General features: G+C 40.4%; 1 protein-coding gene across 1 annotated transcript in view; it reads right to left on the bottom strand.

Annotated features, from left to right (window-relative positions):
• The window catches only part of ank2a (ankyrin 2a, neuronal), a 76984-nt gene that overhangs the window by 21298 nt on the left and 41783 nt on the right, over positions 1 to 13903 (bottom strand). Inside the window, exons 3-20 of the mRNA XM_019861745.1 lie at positions 9865 to 9963; positions 8311 to 8409; positions 8122 to 8220; positions 7777 to 7962; positions 6457 to 6480; positions 5997 to 6005; positions 5451 to 5549; positions 4186 to 4284; positions 3721 to 3819; positions 3283 to 3480; positions 3105 to 3203; positions 2905 to 3003; positions 2346 to 2444; positions 2004 to 2201; positions 1807 to 1905; positions 1083 to 1181; positions 728 to 925; positions 475 to 573 (exon numbers count right to left, since the gene is read on the bottom strand). Coding sequence (XP_019717304.1) covers positions 475 to 573; positions 728 to 925; positions 1083 to 1181; positions 1807 to 1905; positions 2004 to 2201; positions 2346 to 2444; positions 2905 to 3003; positions 3105 to 3203; positions 3283 to 3480; positions 3721 to 3819; positions 4186 to 4284; positions 5451 to 5549; positions 5997 to 6005; positions 6457 to 6480; positions 7777 to 7962; positions 8122 to 8220; positions 8311 to 8409; positions 9865 to 9963 — 2001 coding nt within the window. The remainder of the gene's footprint in view (positions 1 to 474; positions 574 to 727; positions 926 to 1082; positions 1182 to 1806; positions 1906 to 2003; positions 2202 to 2345; positions 2445 to 2904; positions 3004 to 3104; positions 3204 to 3282; positions 3481 to 3720; positions 3820 to 4185; positions 4285 to 5450; positions 5550 to 5996; positions 6006 to 6456; positions 6481 to 7776; positions 7963 to 8121; positions 8221 to 8310; positions 8410 to 9864; positions 9964 to 13903) is intronic.

Here is a 13903-nt window from a genome sequence, read left to right as displayed (position 1 = left end):
ATTATTAAAAACCGATGTAGTAAAAGAAAAAAAAAACAGGGCAGATTCGAAATCAGTGCAAAACATAATCTAGACAAATGTACTTAAATATCAGATTAAAAAAATAATAATTTAAAAATATTGACCAGTGTTATCAAACATAAAACAGAAAAGTAAAAATTGTACTGATCCTGTTTCCTATGTGACTTTGTCAGTCGTATGAAATGTGGCCATTAAACTAATGAGCTACTTTTCAGAATACGTACACAGTTAATATACAAAAATATTGCAGTATGTCTTTGTGGCCAGTAGGTGGCAGAAATTCTCTTAAGTGTTTGTTAACACACTTAATAGAGATACGGGCTCCTTTTTTTTTAACTTTTGAAAACAATTGCCACTCACAGGCAACCTAATGTTTTTGGTCAAAATTATCCCAAGGGTGAAGAACTATAATTTTATGAAAAATACATGCTAAGATGTGTTTTCTGTGTATACCTTCGTTTGCTGGTCCAGGTTGGCATCATGTTTGGCTAACACTTCTGCAGCACTGACCCTGTCCTCTTGTGCCGTGAGATGCAGAGGAGTCAGTCCACTCTGCAACACAAAGACACTGTGGGTCAACATAAAAAAAAATCAAGAATGATGTTTCGTAATTTTTAGCCAGGGGTTGTGCTTTCAATTCAAATTCAATGTGCAGACAAACATTTCAGCTTGACTCTCTGAGCATTGATACAAAAATTTCTTGGACCTTGGTGGCTGTGTTGATGTGTGCTCCTTTGCCCAGTAGCAAGCTGGCCATCTCAGCATGCCCCTCCTGTGCAGCCAGGTGAAGAGGACTGACTCCCTGCTTGGTCAGAACATTGGTTTCTGCACCGTACTCCAGCAGTGCTCGCGCAATGTTAGTCTGGTTTTTTTTGGCCGCGATGTGAAGTGGGGTGTAGCCATTCTGGACAAAGAAAAGTGAACAAGTAAAAACATGAATTCTTCATCACGAGTAAAGCGGAACCCTCTTGCAATAAAATGTGTGGCTTCTGTTCATTAACAAGGTAGAGTCATACATAACTACCATGACACTTTCTTTGACTATATGGCAAAGGCCTCACCTTTGCAGTCACGTGAGGTGAGGCTCCTTTGTCCAGCAGCAGCAGCGCCACCTCTTGGTTGTCATAATGAGCTGCTACATGTAGCGGTGTTAGTCCATTCTGCATGAGTAAGCAAGCATTTTGTTACACAATTAGGTAGCATGAAACAATTCTTGATGCCTATATTTCCTTGGACAAACACACTGACCAACTGTATCAGGTACATGTATATAATCTTTTTTTTTTTAATCCAATACATTGATCAATAATTATGCTTTCACAAATGACTTAATAATATATATTTTTTAATTCTTTATTTTTTTTTCTTAATTATTTTTGCCTTTGTCTTATACAGCAAAACAATTTGATGGGTTTTGGTCCTTCAACTTTTTTTGTTTTTAAATATGTTCTTTTCACATTAAAGGTTCTGTGTATGCTGCCATATAAACAAATTTGACATCCTTTATTCATCCAGTGAGGCTTATTGATGATGAAGACTATAGAACCAGATTGTTACAGTATATTATCACAATTCTGAATAGGCACTATAGTTCATAAATAATACATTAATAAAGGTATGACAGTCTCCCGAATGAGTATGCCCCAAATCATCTTTCGACTTACAGGTTAGAAATTACACACATTATTAACAGTGACCTGTCATAATTTTAGTTTTGTTCTTTGAAACAACATTCTGTACAGAGGGAGAAATAAAAAAAAGAAAAAAATCAAAACCTCATCTCACCTTGCCTGCATCATCAGGGAGAGCTTTGCGTTGTAGTAGTAGTTTTGCCACTTCAAGGCTTCCGTATTTAGCGGCGACGTGTAATGGAGTAAATCCTTTCTGCGGTAGTGGAAAACGAGAATGGAAAAAAATATATATATATCAGTCAATTTAAGTCATTTTTATCTTTGTATGACAACACTCATTCTTTTGCTCACCTTGGTGGCCATGGAGTGTGAGGCTCCGGCCTCCAGGAGCACGGCGGCTGTCTCCACTTGGCCCTCCCTGGCTGAAATGTGAAGCGGGGTGTAACCATTGATGGTGGCGGCGTCCGGGTGGGCCATGTGCTGTAAGAGCAGCTGGACAATGTCGGTTTTTCCTAATCGGGATGCAATGTGAAGGGGAGTCTGATCCTCCTGTGATTGCAGGATGAAATTGGGTATGAGCCGATCAATCAGCATAACATTAGGTAAGCGAATGAGGTTCACAACAAGAACAGTCCGATTCTTAAGAGATTGTGCAGGTGCATGGAAGCAGAAATATGGTCAGTGCTGACTCACTCTGGCCATGGCATCCACCAGCGCGCCGTTTCGCAGCAAACAGCGCACCACCTCCATCTGGCCTGCTCGGGCTGCCATGTGTAGAGCTGTCTCGCCACGCTTTTGACCAAAGACCAAAAAGAACGTTATTATGCTAGGCACAACAATTGTTTTGTCTTGGAAAGATGAAGAAATAAGAATCAGGGAGAAGCCAGTGAAAGCCCTGATTTGATTGGAATGATATTTCATTGATCAAGATGTGTGTGTGTCAATGTTTTAAAAGTGACAATACTAAAATGATTCATCTCTTGAACAAAGCCTAATTTCAGTACGGGTAGAACATTGCACAAAACGTCAATTAAAAAAAACAAAAAGAATACACTTATTTGCTGATTTGTCCCAACTTATATTCATTTGAAAACACTACTAAGACAAGATATTTAATGTTTAGTCAGTCAACTTCTTGTAAAAAAAAAAAAATCATATATTAAAAACCACTCTTCCCCCCAAAAAAAGAGAAAAAATACACTCAATAATAGGGTGTTACTTTTCAATCACTCCAACACAGTGCCAAACTTACAATGTTGCGGACATCGGGAGAAGCTCCATTCTGCAGGAGAAGTAGAACAATGTTGAGGTGGCCCATGAAGGCAGCGACATGGATGGGAGTCAAACCAGACTAAAAAAAAAAAATTTAGAGGAAAGACAGTTATAATATCATGGTCATTTGGCATCAATTACTGGACGGAAAAAAAATCTGAGACACTCATAGCATCCCACCTCAGTAATGGCTTGGATGGATGCTCCATATTTCACCAACAACTCCATCACTTTCACACGATTCTTTTTACAAGCAATGTGTAGGGGAGTGAATCCATTCTAGCAGAGAGAGAGAGAGAAAGATGTATTTCAAAGTGGTGTGACACGCTGTCACGTTATGCCCAATATGTATGCATACTAGCGCTCTGGCATTGGGATTGGCCTTCTTATCGAGCAGCAGCTTGGTGACCCTGTAGTGGCCGCAGTGAGCCGCGACGTGCAGCGCTGTGAGGTAATCCAGTGTGACATCATCAACCGGAGCCTTGTCCTGCAGCAGCAGCTTCACACATTCCACATGGTCGCCCTGGGCTGACATGTGCAGTGGGGACAATCCATTCTGTGGATGATGAAGAAACACGCGATCATCTTCTGTTACACACTCAACAGACACATACACAACGTAACGTGAGAGTTGGCATATTATATTTCATTTAGGATCTGGAAGAGTGTTTTTGTTTCATCTTAACTTTGTAAGACATTATTGTACCACAGAAGGTACACTGTTTCTTCTGTGTCTCTAATGGAGTTACGCCATACTTGCCGATCACTAAATATGAGCATATTAGTGGAGTGTTACCTTAGTTCTGGCTAAAATGGGTGCTCCTTTTTCCAGCAGCAGCTCCACTGCTGGGTCATGTCCACTCCTGGCTGCGCAGTGCAGAGGCGTAAGCCCATCCTAGAAGGATCAAGTTTAAGTGAGTTAGGATGACGCAATTTTTCCAAACCAGAAAAGACGTAGCCGTATTTCTGCAACGCAGGTGATGACATGCAAAGAACACATTGACCTGTGTATCTCCAATACCCGTTGCCATTTATACCACAGAATTCAAGTAAATGAGCCCAGATTTCCCAGTAAACTAAGACAAGATCATTTTTCTTCAGTAAACACATCTTTTTTTTTTTTTAAATGAAAGTTTTGTGTGTTGCACTGTGGGATTTTTCTGTGAAATGTAAAATTTGTGGCTTGGCTCAGGGTACGCTGGAAAAAGGGTCCATAGGCTGCTATGTTGAGTGTTTTGCAAAAGCCAATGTACGGACTCACCCTGGTTTTAGCGTCGATCTGAGCGCCTCGGTCCAACAGCAGGAGCACCATGTTGGTGTTGCCTCTCTTTGAGGCCACATGCAGAGGTGTTATTCCATTCTGACAGGACAGATGAGAACACAGTGGGAGGGACAAGAACAATGTTATAACAAGATTACAGCAATTTGGGGACTTTTAGCCATAGTCCAGATATTGACTTTAAAATATTGTGTTCTAAAAAGAAGGTCCAGGTCTCTCAATAAGAAAGCATCAGGAAATAGAAACAAAAGTGCAAAAAAGGAACAGAGAGAACATAGCAGTGGATCAGGGGTGCCCAATACGTCGATCACAATGGACCGGTAGCCCGCAGAGAAAATACATAAATAAAAATATATAATACATAAATAAATAAATACATCTGATTTCTGTGTCTGTGTGCGTGTTATTAATATGAGACCGGTATATTTTTGTGTTTATGCACACTGCACCCTAAGCATCCTATCATTTTCACTTTGACAAAAAGTATTTAGAAAATAAAATAAAAAATCTGAAAAAGCAGATCAACTTTAACCTACGGTGGCGCATGATCTGCATCACCGGAAGTTGTTAGCGGTCAGCAGTCTGGAATTGCAGCTTGCGATAAGAGCTGTTGCGAGATAGATTTTTTTAAATTGTCATGATTCTCATTCAAAGTTTGTTTCATGTACAATTCACTGATGGTAAAGAATGGAAATCTGGAGCACTGGGAGAAGCATTTTAAAACAGTAGACGTATGTACGATACCTTCGGGACTTAAAAGGCTGCGTCTCATGCCACAGGTCTCTACTAGGGTAGAAAGTGATTTCCTTTTCACAAACTCACAACCTATTGTATCTACTTTACTTTTCTGTTCCGTTCATGTTAGGGTGCTGTTAGGGCTGTTGCTCATCATGGCATGCATGTGTACGTGGGTGCACATGCCCGTGTGTGCATGGGTGCGCGTGCATGTTTGCGCACAGGTGCGGTTACGGGTCCATCGCGGAAGGTCGGTTGCTTTGAAAAGTAGATCTTCGGTCAAAGAAAGTTGGGCACCCCTGAGGTATATGAAAAAAACCTTTTGTAATTTGTCCAACTTCTGGTACTGTACTGTCGATGAAGACATTAATTACATTGTACATTTCAACAGCCTTTCAGAAAATGCCAGTGCCTTAATTTTCAGTGGAGATATAATGGCTGTAGCTGCTGAGTAACAGCACACGCAACCGAGTGTCTTGATGTGATTACAGAACGTGGAATAGGGCGGCTACCCTGGCTGTGAAGTCCACAGCGGCTCCTCTGTTCAGCAACAGGGTGGAGACATTCACGTTGCCATAGTGAGCGGCGATGTGCAGAGGGGTGAAACCACTCTGTTTGAGACAAGGGGAGAGGGGGCGGGGGGCAGGAGAGCATAGGAGAAGACAACAAGGAGAGGAGAGGGAGTAATGGCGGAAACAGCAGGTGAAAACAGGAGAATGCTTGCAAAAAAAAAACAAAAACAAAAAGAAACAGAAATCTCATTCCGTTCGACTTGCATTACCATAAGGCGGCATGCTTTAAAACACACACATAAACATCTTGATATAAGAAGAAGCATTAAAAAAAATGAGCATGCCCAGATTAACGCATGCAAAGTTTTCTTGACTGCTATGTTGGTGAGAAAGTCAAAGCTTGAACGACAACAAGACACAACAGCAAACTGCAGAAAGCATCTACTTGTGAATCTGCCGACAAGACAAATGGACACTGATCGGTGTGAGCGCTAAACTACAAACAAATCTACAGTAGAGTCAGTCGTAGGTGTGTTCACTCCTTACCTTCCCATTCTGATAGACATGGTGCAATTTGATTAAGAAACAGAGTTAACGTAAAAATGGAAAAACACATCGCATATCATCGGGCTTTTAGGTGTACACATGCTGCAAGTGATGGAGAGAAAAAGAGCAGCGACGAAATAAGAATAACATGTTGAGCTGTTTTTGATAAATACCGACGACTAATAAAAACCGAACACGATTTTAAATTCACGTGATCTAAGACGAGAGTAGATCTCGTGTGGCAAGAAGATTTTCTTGTATACATACTGTAAACGGAGAAGAGTGTGAGCCATGCTGGGATATCGCTTCCATGCAGTCAGATTATTTCAAAATGGCATTTTTGCATGCATGGAAAATAAAGTCCTGAAAAAGGGGGGAGCTAAAAACAACAAAGCTTGAAAAGATGGTCAAAGGAGACAAAAATGAATTCGCGAGAGCGGCGATGAGTCGGTAGTTGTACCTCGGTGGTTCTATTGACCATCATCTGGTTAGTAGGCAGAGAGAAATGGGAGGATAGGGTGTTGGGTTGGTAAGGAAAGGGCTTTCACCACCACATGACAAACAAAAGTAAGTCAACAAGGTCGCACAGAGGAAAAGACACGGAAGCCGTTGGTAATGCACTTTGAAAAAGACCCATGAACAGGGAAATGGAATCAACAGGATTCCTCCGGTGATTTTGACTGATGTTGAGGATCAATTTCCTCATCATCTGACCAGAGTTATCTTGGATCGGATATCTTTTTTAAAAAAAAAAAAATACCATCCTCCTGATCATGGCAGTACTATTTTTCCAGAAAATGTGACGATCATTTGAGAGTTATGCATTCATTTGACACCTAAAATGAAAGCCGGCCCCAAGTTACCTTGCCCTCACTGGATCAATTTTCGTAGCATTGCCTCCACGTTGATACTGTAACTTGACGAGGCTGTCATTTGCCTTCCCTCCTTTTTAATTTTTCACGATACCGTCCACGTTTACACCAGGAGTCACCATCTTGGCGCCGACAGGCACCAAATAGTCCCAAATTCATGTTGGCCTGCTCTAAAATAGCTCGCCAGTGTCGGGACATTGTGATTTCCAGGATGTTTTCGAAGTGATCAGTTAAAAAAAAATGTAAGCAAAACTTGAAGCGAACTATGCGTATTAATACTTATGTATCTGTTTCTCACTTTGTTTGATTACGCTGATCAAGAGCAGATTTTATTCAAAGATGGCTTTAAGTGTCCTTAAACATATTTTTTATGCTGATTTCCATGATATCTTCACTTAATTTTTAGCACATCAGGCTTTTTTAGTTGGACCTATAAAGCTTATAACATTAAAAAAAAAAAACTTCTACCTGTTCCGGAACATAACCCTCAATTCATAAATATTACTGAATATATTACTACATGACATATTATATTATTGTTAATGTATGATTCATATTATTACAGAAACCTGATGTGTTAAGAGAAAAAAAATGACAACAGATTCAAAGTCAGACCAAAAAATGTCATCTAGAAAGTTGAATTGTATCTCTGATTAAAAAAAAAAAAAAATGTAAAAAAATGTTGACTGCGTTATTGATAAAAATCAGCGTCTTTGCATAAATGACGATCATTAATTATCATTAACAACTTAAATTAAAGGTAATTTGAGCAAATTTGTTATTTCAAAAGTGTGCGACAAATTGGCGGCTCTCCACATTAATCAGCTCTCGATTTCCAAAAGGTTGGTGATCTCTGCCCTCCACTCTCTACGTTGCACCATAAATCCAGCACTGTGGCACCCGCTCACCTTGGACTGAACGTCAGCGTTGTGGTCGTTCTGGAGCAGCAGTGCGGCTGACTTGGTGTCGTCCTTGCGGGCCGCGATGTGCAAGGCGGGCAGGCGCACTTTGCCTTTAGTGTCGTGCTCCAGCAGCAGGGACACCACTGCGTTGTGACCCTGCTGGAGTGCGATGGCAAGTGGGGTGAAGCCATCCTTTGAGGAGCACAGAGAAGAGGGAAATGCGGACATCACGTTCGCGTAAAATGGGTTGTGAGTGCAAAAAAAAAAAAAAAAAAAAAATCATAGTGATTGTAACAGACCAACGTTTTAAGAAATACCCCAACACGTATTAATTTGTTTCTCTTCAGTTACCTCTGTTGCTATACTCTGGTTTGCATCATTTTCCAGCAAATATCTTACAACCTCCAAGTGATTCTCCTGTGCGGCCATATAGAGCGGTGTGAAGCCATTCTGTGTGGAGAGAGTAGATGGGCCACATCTCACAAACGATGCGGTTTGCTTTTCAATCCACCCAAGTACCTTGTGCTCAAGACTTCTCACCTGAGACTGCGAGTTCACATCAGCTCCTCTCTTCACCAGGAGCCGGACCACCTCTTTTTGCCCAGCCAGCGAGGCAATGTGAAGGGCGGTGTTTCCTTTCTGTGGAGTCAAGTAAGGGTTAAGTTGCTTGGATATCCATTGGTCTTCTTTCGATCCGCTTGTTCACAGGACCCATCTTCTCACGCCAGGATTTTATTTACTTATTTTTTACTTAAATAAGTAGTTGCAAGCCAAAACTAATTACAGCAGAATGCTTCAGAAGTCCCTAAGGCGACTGTTTTATTTGTTGAATCCGGCGAGGGCAAAGTAGGGCACTGGGGCCACATACGGCTCGCTTCATTCTTTAATCCGGCCCACCAGGCATTTGCATTATTAAGAGTGCGGTAATATGTGTTGTATTTAATTGTCACTTAAAATGCGTTCATTAAAATTAATTTATTCACATTTTATTTTGTATTTCTATGTCTCATAAAATAATTGGATCGATGATTTGTTCAATAATAAAATAAAAAAATAAAAAAAGAAACGTTGGAAACAAATTTTACATGTACTATTACTTAAAAGCATTAAAAAAATCAGTTGTTTATTATACAGTCCAGCACAATTACACAGTAATTAAATTACGTCTAAATAATACTATTTTTTTAAAAAAAAGAAGAAGAAATTTTTCAAACACACATTTTACATTTTAGATTTTTTTTTAAACCTCATCTACAAGTGACCAGGCTATTCTGTCCATATTAAAAATCAAGTGGGGCCCTTGAGCACAAAAGTGCTCTGTCCTAGTCTAACCTAATGTCACAGAGAGTTAAGCATGTTAAAATCCTTTTTTAAATTGACTGTAAAGGTCACAGAGGTTGATGACTGTTCTTACATATGTAAAAAAAAAAAAAAAATATCGATGCATCCCAAGTTTTCCAATGTAAAGCACTTGTATGTAAGTACATGCATTTTATTTTAGTATTAACAGTATGTTATCTAATAGCTTCTCAATGAAACATAAAACTCCCATTTTAAATGTTGTTGACTCAAATCAAATGAGTTCCAATGATTGATTCTTTTATTTTGCGGCCCTCAAGGTTCCTGAAAAGCGAATATCAAAGGCCACGCTGGTGTCAATGAAAGAACTTGGGCAACGGATTCCCGCCTGGCTGTCAAAAGCAGAGCGTGAGGATTGGAGAGAGTCACATAACAAACATCTTATCTGACATTCACTCCTGTCCAGTGTCACAGTGCTCCTCCCACATTTCACCTCCTGGGTTGAAGTACAAAGTAAATGAGCAAAAAAATATTATTCTGTTGTGTTTTATTTGTGTGTTTTCACTTTTTTCTATGTATGAATGATTTGTATTTTTAACCACATCCTGGAAAAAAATAGGGTAATTATAACTTTTTTTGTGGGCTGGAGCGGATTAATTGCATTTCCATTTATTTTACTGAGAAAAATAACCTCAAGTTATGAACTTTCCAGGTTACAAATAGGTTCATTGAACGAGTTAAGTTTATAACTTAAGGTTCCACTGTATATTGGAGTACATCTAAATGAAACTGTACCTTCGTGGATGAGTCAACAGGCGCTCCTCTCTCCAACAATTCGTCCACAAGGTCCTGGTGTCCCTCTTTGGCCGCCAAATGCAAGGCATTCAAACCATTCTACAAGGACAACGAAAACAGAGTACATGAATTGTTCAATAGTGATACAGGAGCATATCTGTGACATTTATATATAGATCCTATCAATCCTTTAAATTTCATGGATGGAGATTAGTAAACTTGACATGGAGTGACAAGATAACGGCGCTTGACAAGACGGACAACGATTTCTGTCATATTTGGTTTATAATTCAAAAACAACGACATCCTCTATCCACACAATATGTTGATATTCTGAGGAGGAGCAGCAGGAATAGTTGCCTTTCAGTTATGCTGAAGTCTTGGATTTGTAGCTGGCAGAGGTAATGCAAAACAAATACAATCCTGGAGCTGCACCAAAATTAGAAAATGTCCTCGTCGGATCACAGCACACCCCGTACAAACTTTTGTGAATACAGCATACACGGATCAAGGGAGACAGTCAGCTTCCGCTTTATGAATAAAACTCGGTGCACAACAATATACAGAATCGCATATTCACCTCATCTTCCTCTTCTTCCATTGTGTACTGTTTACTTCTATCTACAAAAATAGTTCAACGTAGTCTTGCCTCTACCGTTCACACTCCTCTAAGTGTCAAACCGATGTTTCCTTATCTTTTCAGTTCTTCCCAAAATTCCTTCTTACGACTTCCTAATCTATGCTTTCAGCTGGATTCTGGACTTTCAACAATAGTCCACAGGTTTAGGTCCAAAGTTGTAGGAGTGTCCTCCTCCTCTCCCCCGTGCCTGCTGGCTCTGAAGATTAGCCTGGCAGTGAAGTCAACCAGGAGCTGCAATGTTGCTAACACCTACACCACCGGCACCCCCTTTCTTCACTTGTGCACGTATGACATGCACGCACACACACACACACACACACACACACACACACACACACACACACACACACACACACACACACACACAAAAGCAAAAAAAAAGTGGGCGCGCACACTCGCACAGGGGTAAGACTTGAGTTCCTAAATGCCATAAGCGGTGTCATGTTCCTGCCTACTTTCTGCACAGTCATAGAGGGTAAGTAGGACACGCAAGTACATAAACAGGGGTACTCATCTTTAGAGGCAACTTAAATGTCATCCTTTCAAAAAAGAAAAAGAGGGCAGTCCTCAGGGAGCAACCTATGCCAATCACAATGCGGATCAGTGAGCAACTTGAGTGACTTTCAAAAGTTTTACATGAAGGTTGCCGTGATGCTCTGTGCGAAAACATGCAACACATAAAAATGCATGTGCAAATACTGTACATTCTAAATCTAAGGTCTCTCCCCTTTTTAACCGAGATATAGTATTTCTTTAATTACCGGTAGTCAAATGTGGCCTTCCCATGACTTCCTATGCAAATGAGGTTAATTGAAGACACTAAATTGCCGGTACGTGTGAATGTGATGTGAATGTGAAAATATGCTCCGTCAAGAGCTGGCAACTTGTCATTTGGGTGGACCACATTTAAAAAAAAAAAAAAAATCCAGCTCACCCTGGACAGGATAAGCACTTGAACATGCATAAACAATCAAATATCTTTATCTGATCACTACAAAATGTAGAAGGCCACAAAGAACAAAACCATTACACTTTGCAAATAGACACAATTATGAGAATACATTTAAAATGGTAAATTCAGTTCTAATTCTCCCCCCCCCAATATTTTAAAAGCATAACCATTTGAATAAAAAAGTATAACTAATTAATTCATATAAAATATAAATATTATGAAAATAAACTTAGAATTATACAGAAATAGATTTGTAATACTACAGGAAAACAGACATGATTTTACAAGAGTCAAGCAATAATATTCTGAGAAAAATATTGCCATTTTATGAGGATGAAATCGGGCATAAACCTACAGTGGTTATAAAAAGCTAAAGACAGCAGGGATGGATAGACTCCAGCACTCCCGCAAGGACAAAGCGGTTAAAATAATGGTTGAATGGATGAAACAATGTAGCTGCACACCTGTGCAAAAGGCGGACTACATCCAGGATTGGTCGCCAGTCAATCAGGTCACTAAGCGGGCAAGTGAGCCCATGCACGCTGCCTTCACTCAAGTCAGGTAAGTATACAGCATACCTATGCCATCACTAACTACTTTCATCCTTTAAGTTGTTTAAATTCGAAAAACATATCTCCCAGTATATAATCATTTGATGACTTATATAAGGTACACCTCGTATTATTATTTATGACTATTATCATTACCTTAACAGAGGCAGAGTGTGCAGGTGTCCCTAACGATATGGCTTAGCAAGTGTATTGCATAATGTGCAGTCCAACATCATAATCCCTATTGCTACAATCAGGTTGGTGTGATTACGCTGAGCTCATCGTACGCGTAACAGCGTTCGTGCGGTCGCATCGCCAGTGCTCTAATGCCGTCCCATCAATGAATTATAAATCACACAGCCTAGTGAGTCAGCGATATTTTTGTCACTGCGGTGCCAAAAAGCAAAAAGGAAGCAGCTTCCAAATGTGCGTCAAGATGATCCTAGCTGCACATTTGAAAGCGCATGCAGCCTGGCAGGTTTTAGCCTGTCATCAAAAGTGTGGGATTCGACACACGTTAACACGCGTGCTTTGGGGACATTTCCCACATAATTACGCTTGGTGTAGCTTTGACTTACTAATTTGAGATTGCTTCTTGTGTTGTTGAAAGAAACGAGCGTTGGCCGTCAGTAATATAGACGTGACTCCAAAAATTCTGTAAAATACGAAAGCAACACAAGCTTGTGTTCACGCGGTTCTTTGGTGGATCAGTCAAAATGTCTGCACATCAGCGTCGTAAAGATGGAATGTCCAATTTTTGTGCCCTGCAAAAATCGAGGGACAATAGCTCACACACACACACACACACACACACACGCACACACACACACACACACACACACACACACACACACACACACACACACACACACACACACTAAACCTCTTTTTCCTCTGAGCCGTAACTAAAAGCTTCATTTAGCTAATGGACATGTAGCTAGTAAATCGACATGTCAGTAAACTCCAGCGGAGTGAGCTTAAACAGAATATCCATGTGACCTTATCCATCCTATAGTCCCAAGCTTTCTGTGAACTGAAATGACACACACGAGTACAGTAGAGCAAATAATGTCAACGTGTAAATTTAAGAGTAATATCACTGGCAGAGGATTAAAATTTGGGCGGATTAGAGGGGAGCAATGGCCTTTTAATTGTGAGCAACATAAAGATGACAAGCATACATGCTTGGCACAAACATTCATGCGATACAAATTCCTGTGTTTTAACAGAAATAATTGGCCTGTCCAAAATAAATACATCTGTTTTGGTTTGCCTCATTCATGAAATCTGCGAGTACTCTTGTTTTTACAGTCAGGAGGAGGATCTCTGACTCCAAACTAACTCGGCTGCCTTTGGCTTTGCGCACCACACTTGATCTCATTGCTGCTTTCCAAGATCTTTGGAGGCACTTATAACATATGACGTTATACCATCTCAAAGAAACTAAGATCGGCACTTTTCCTGAATCTCACTGAACCGATGTTGGCAGATAAATACTATCTTGTTGATTCGTAAGGAGCAGGCAGTGTGCGCCGTGATCAACTGAACAATCAGTTATGAAGTCCATTACAGGTTTTGGTTATATAATATCATGACTCAGCTGACCACTGCGGACAATGGCTCTGTAATTGCATTGAGTGCTTTTCCACAGGCATCGTTTGGATCTGCTCATTTCCTTGGAAACAATAATATCCCTGTTAATCTCGGGTAACCCAATATTGTATCGATAGGACTCCGACGGTGATGCGCATGTAATCAGGTCTCCTGCCTGCAATGTCACACGCAGTGATTTGTTTCTAGGCCATACTGCTTTGTGGTGTCCCCTTGATAGGGGGCGTGGCCTAATGGGTGATATCAGGAACTTAGCTGTTTGATTCTCTGAAACACAAACACATG

The sequence above is a fragment of the Hippocampus comes genome, unplaced genomic scaffold (assembly GCF_001891065.2).
Source record: "Hippocampus comes isolate QL1 unplaced genomic scaffold, H_comes_QL1_v1.1 scaffold7, whole genome shotgun sequence".
In the NCBI taxonomy this organism is placed as follows: domain Eukaryota; kingdom Metazoa; phylum Chordata; class Actinopteri; order Syngnathiformes; family Syngnathidae; genus Hippocampus; species Hippocampus comes.
Note: the sequence above shows the minus strand (reverse complement) of the source record. Positions and strands in the feature narration are given on the sequence as shown.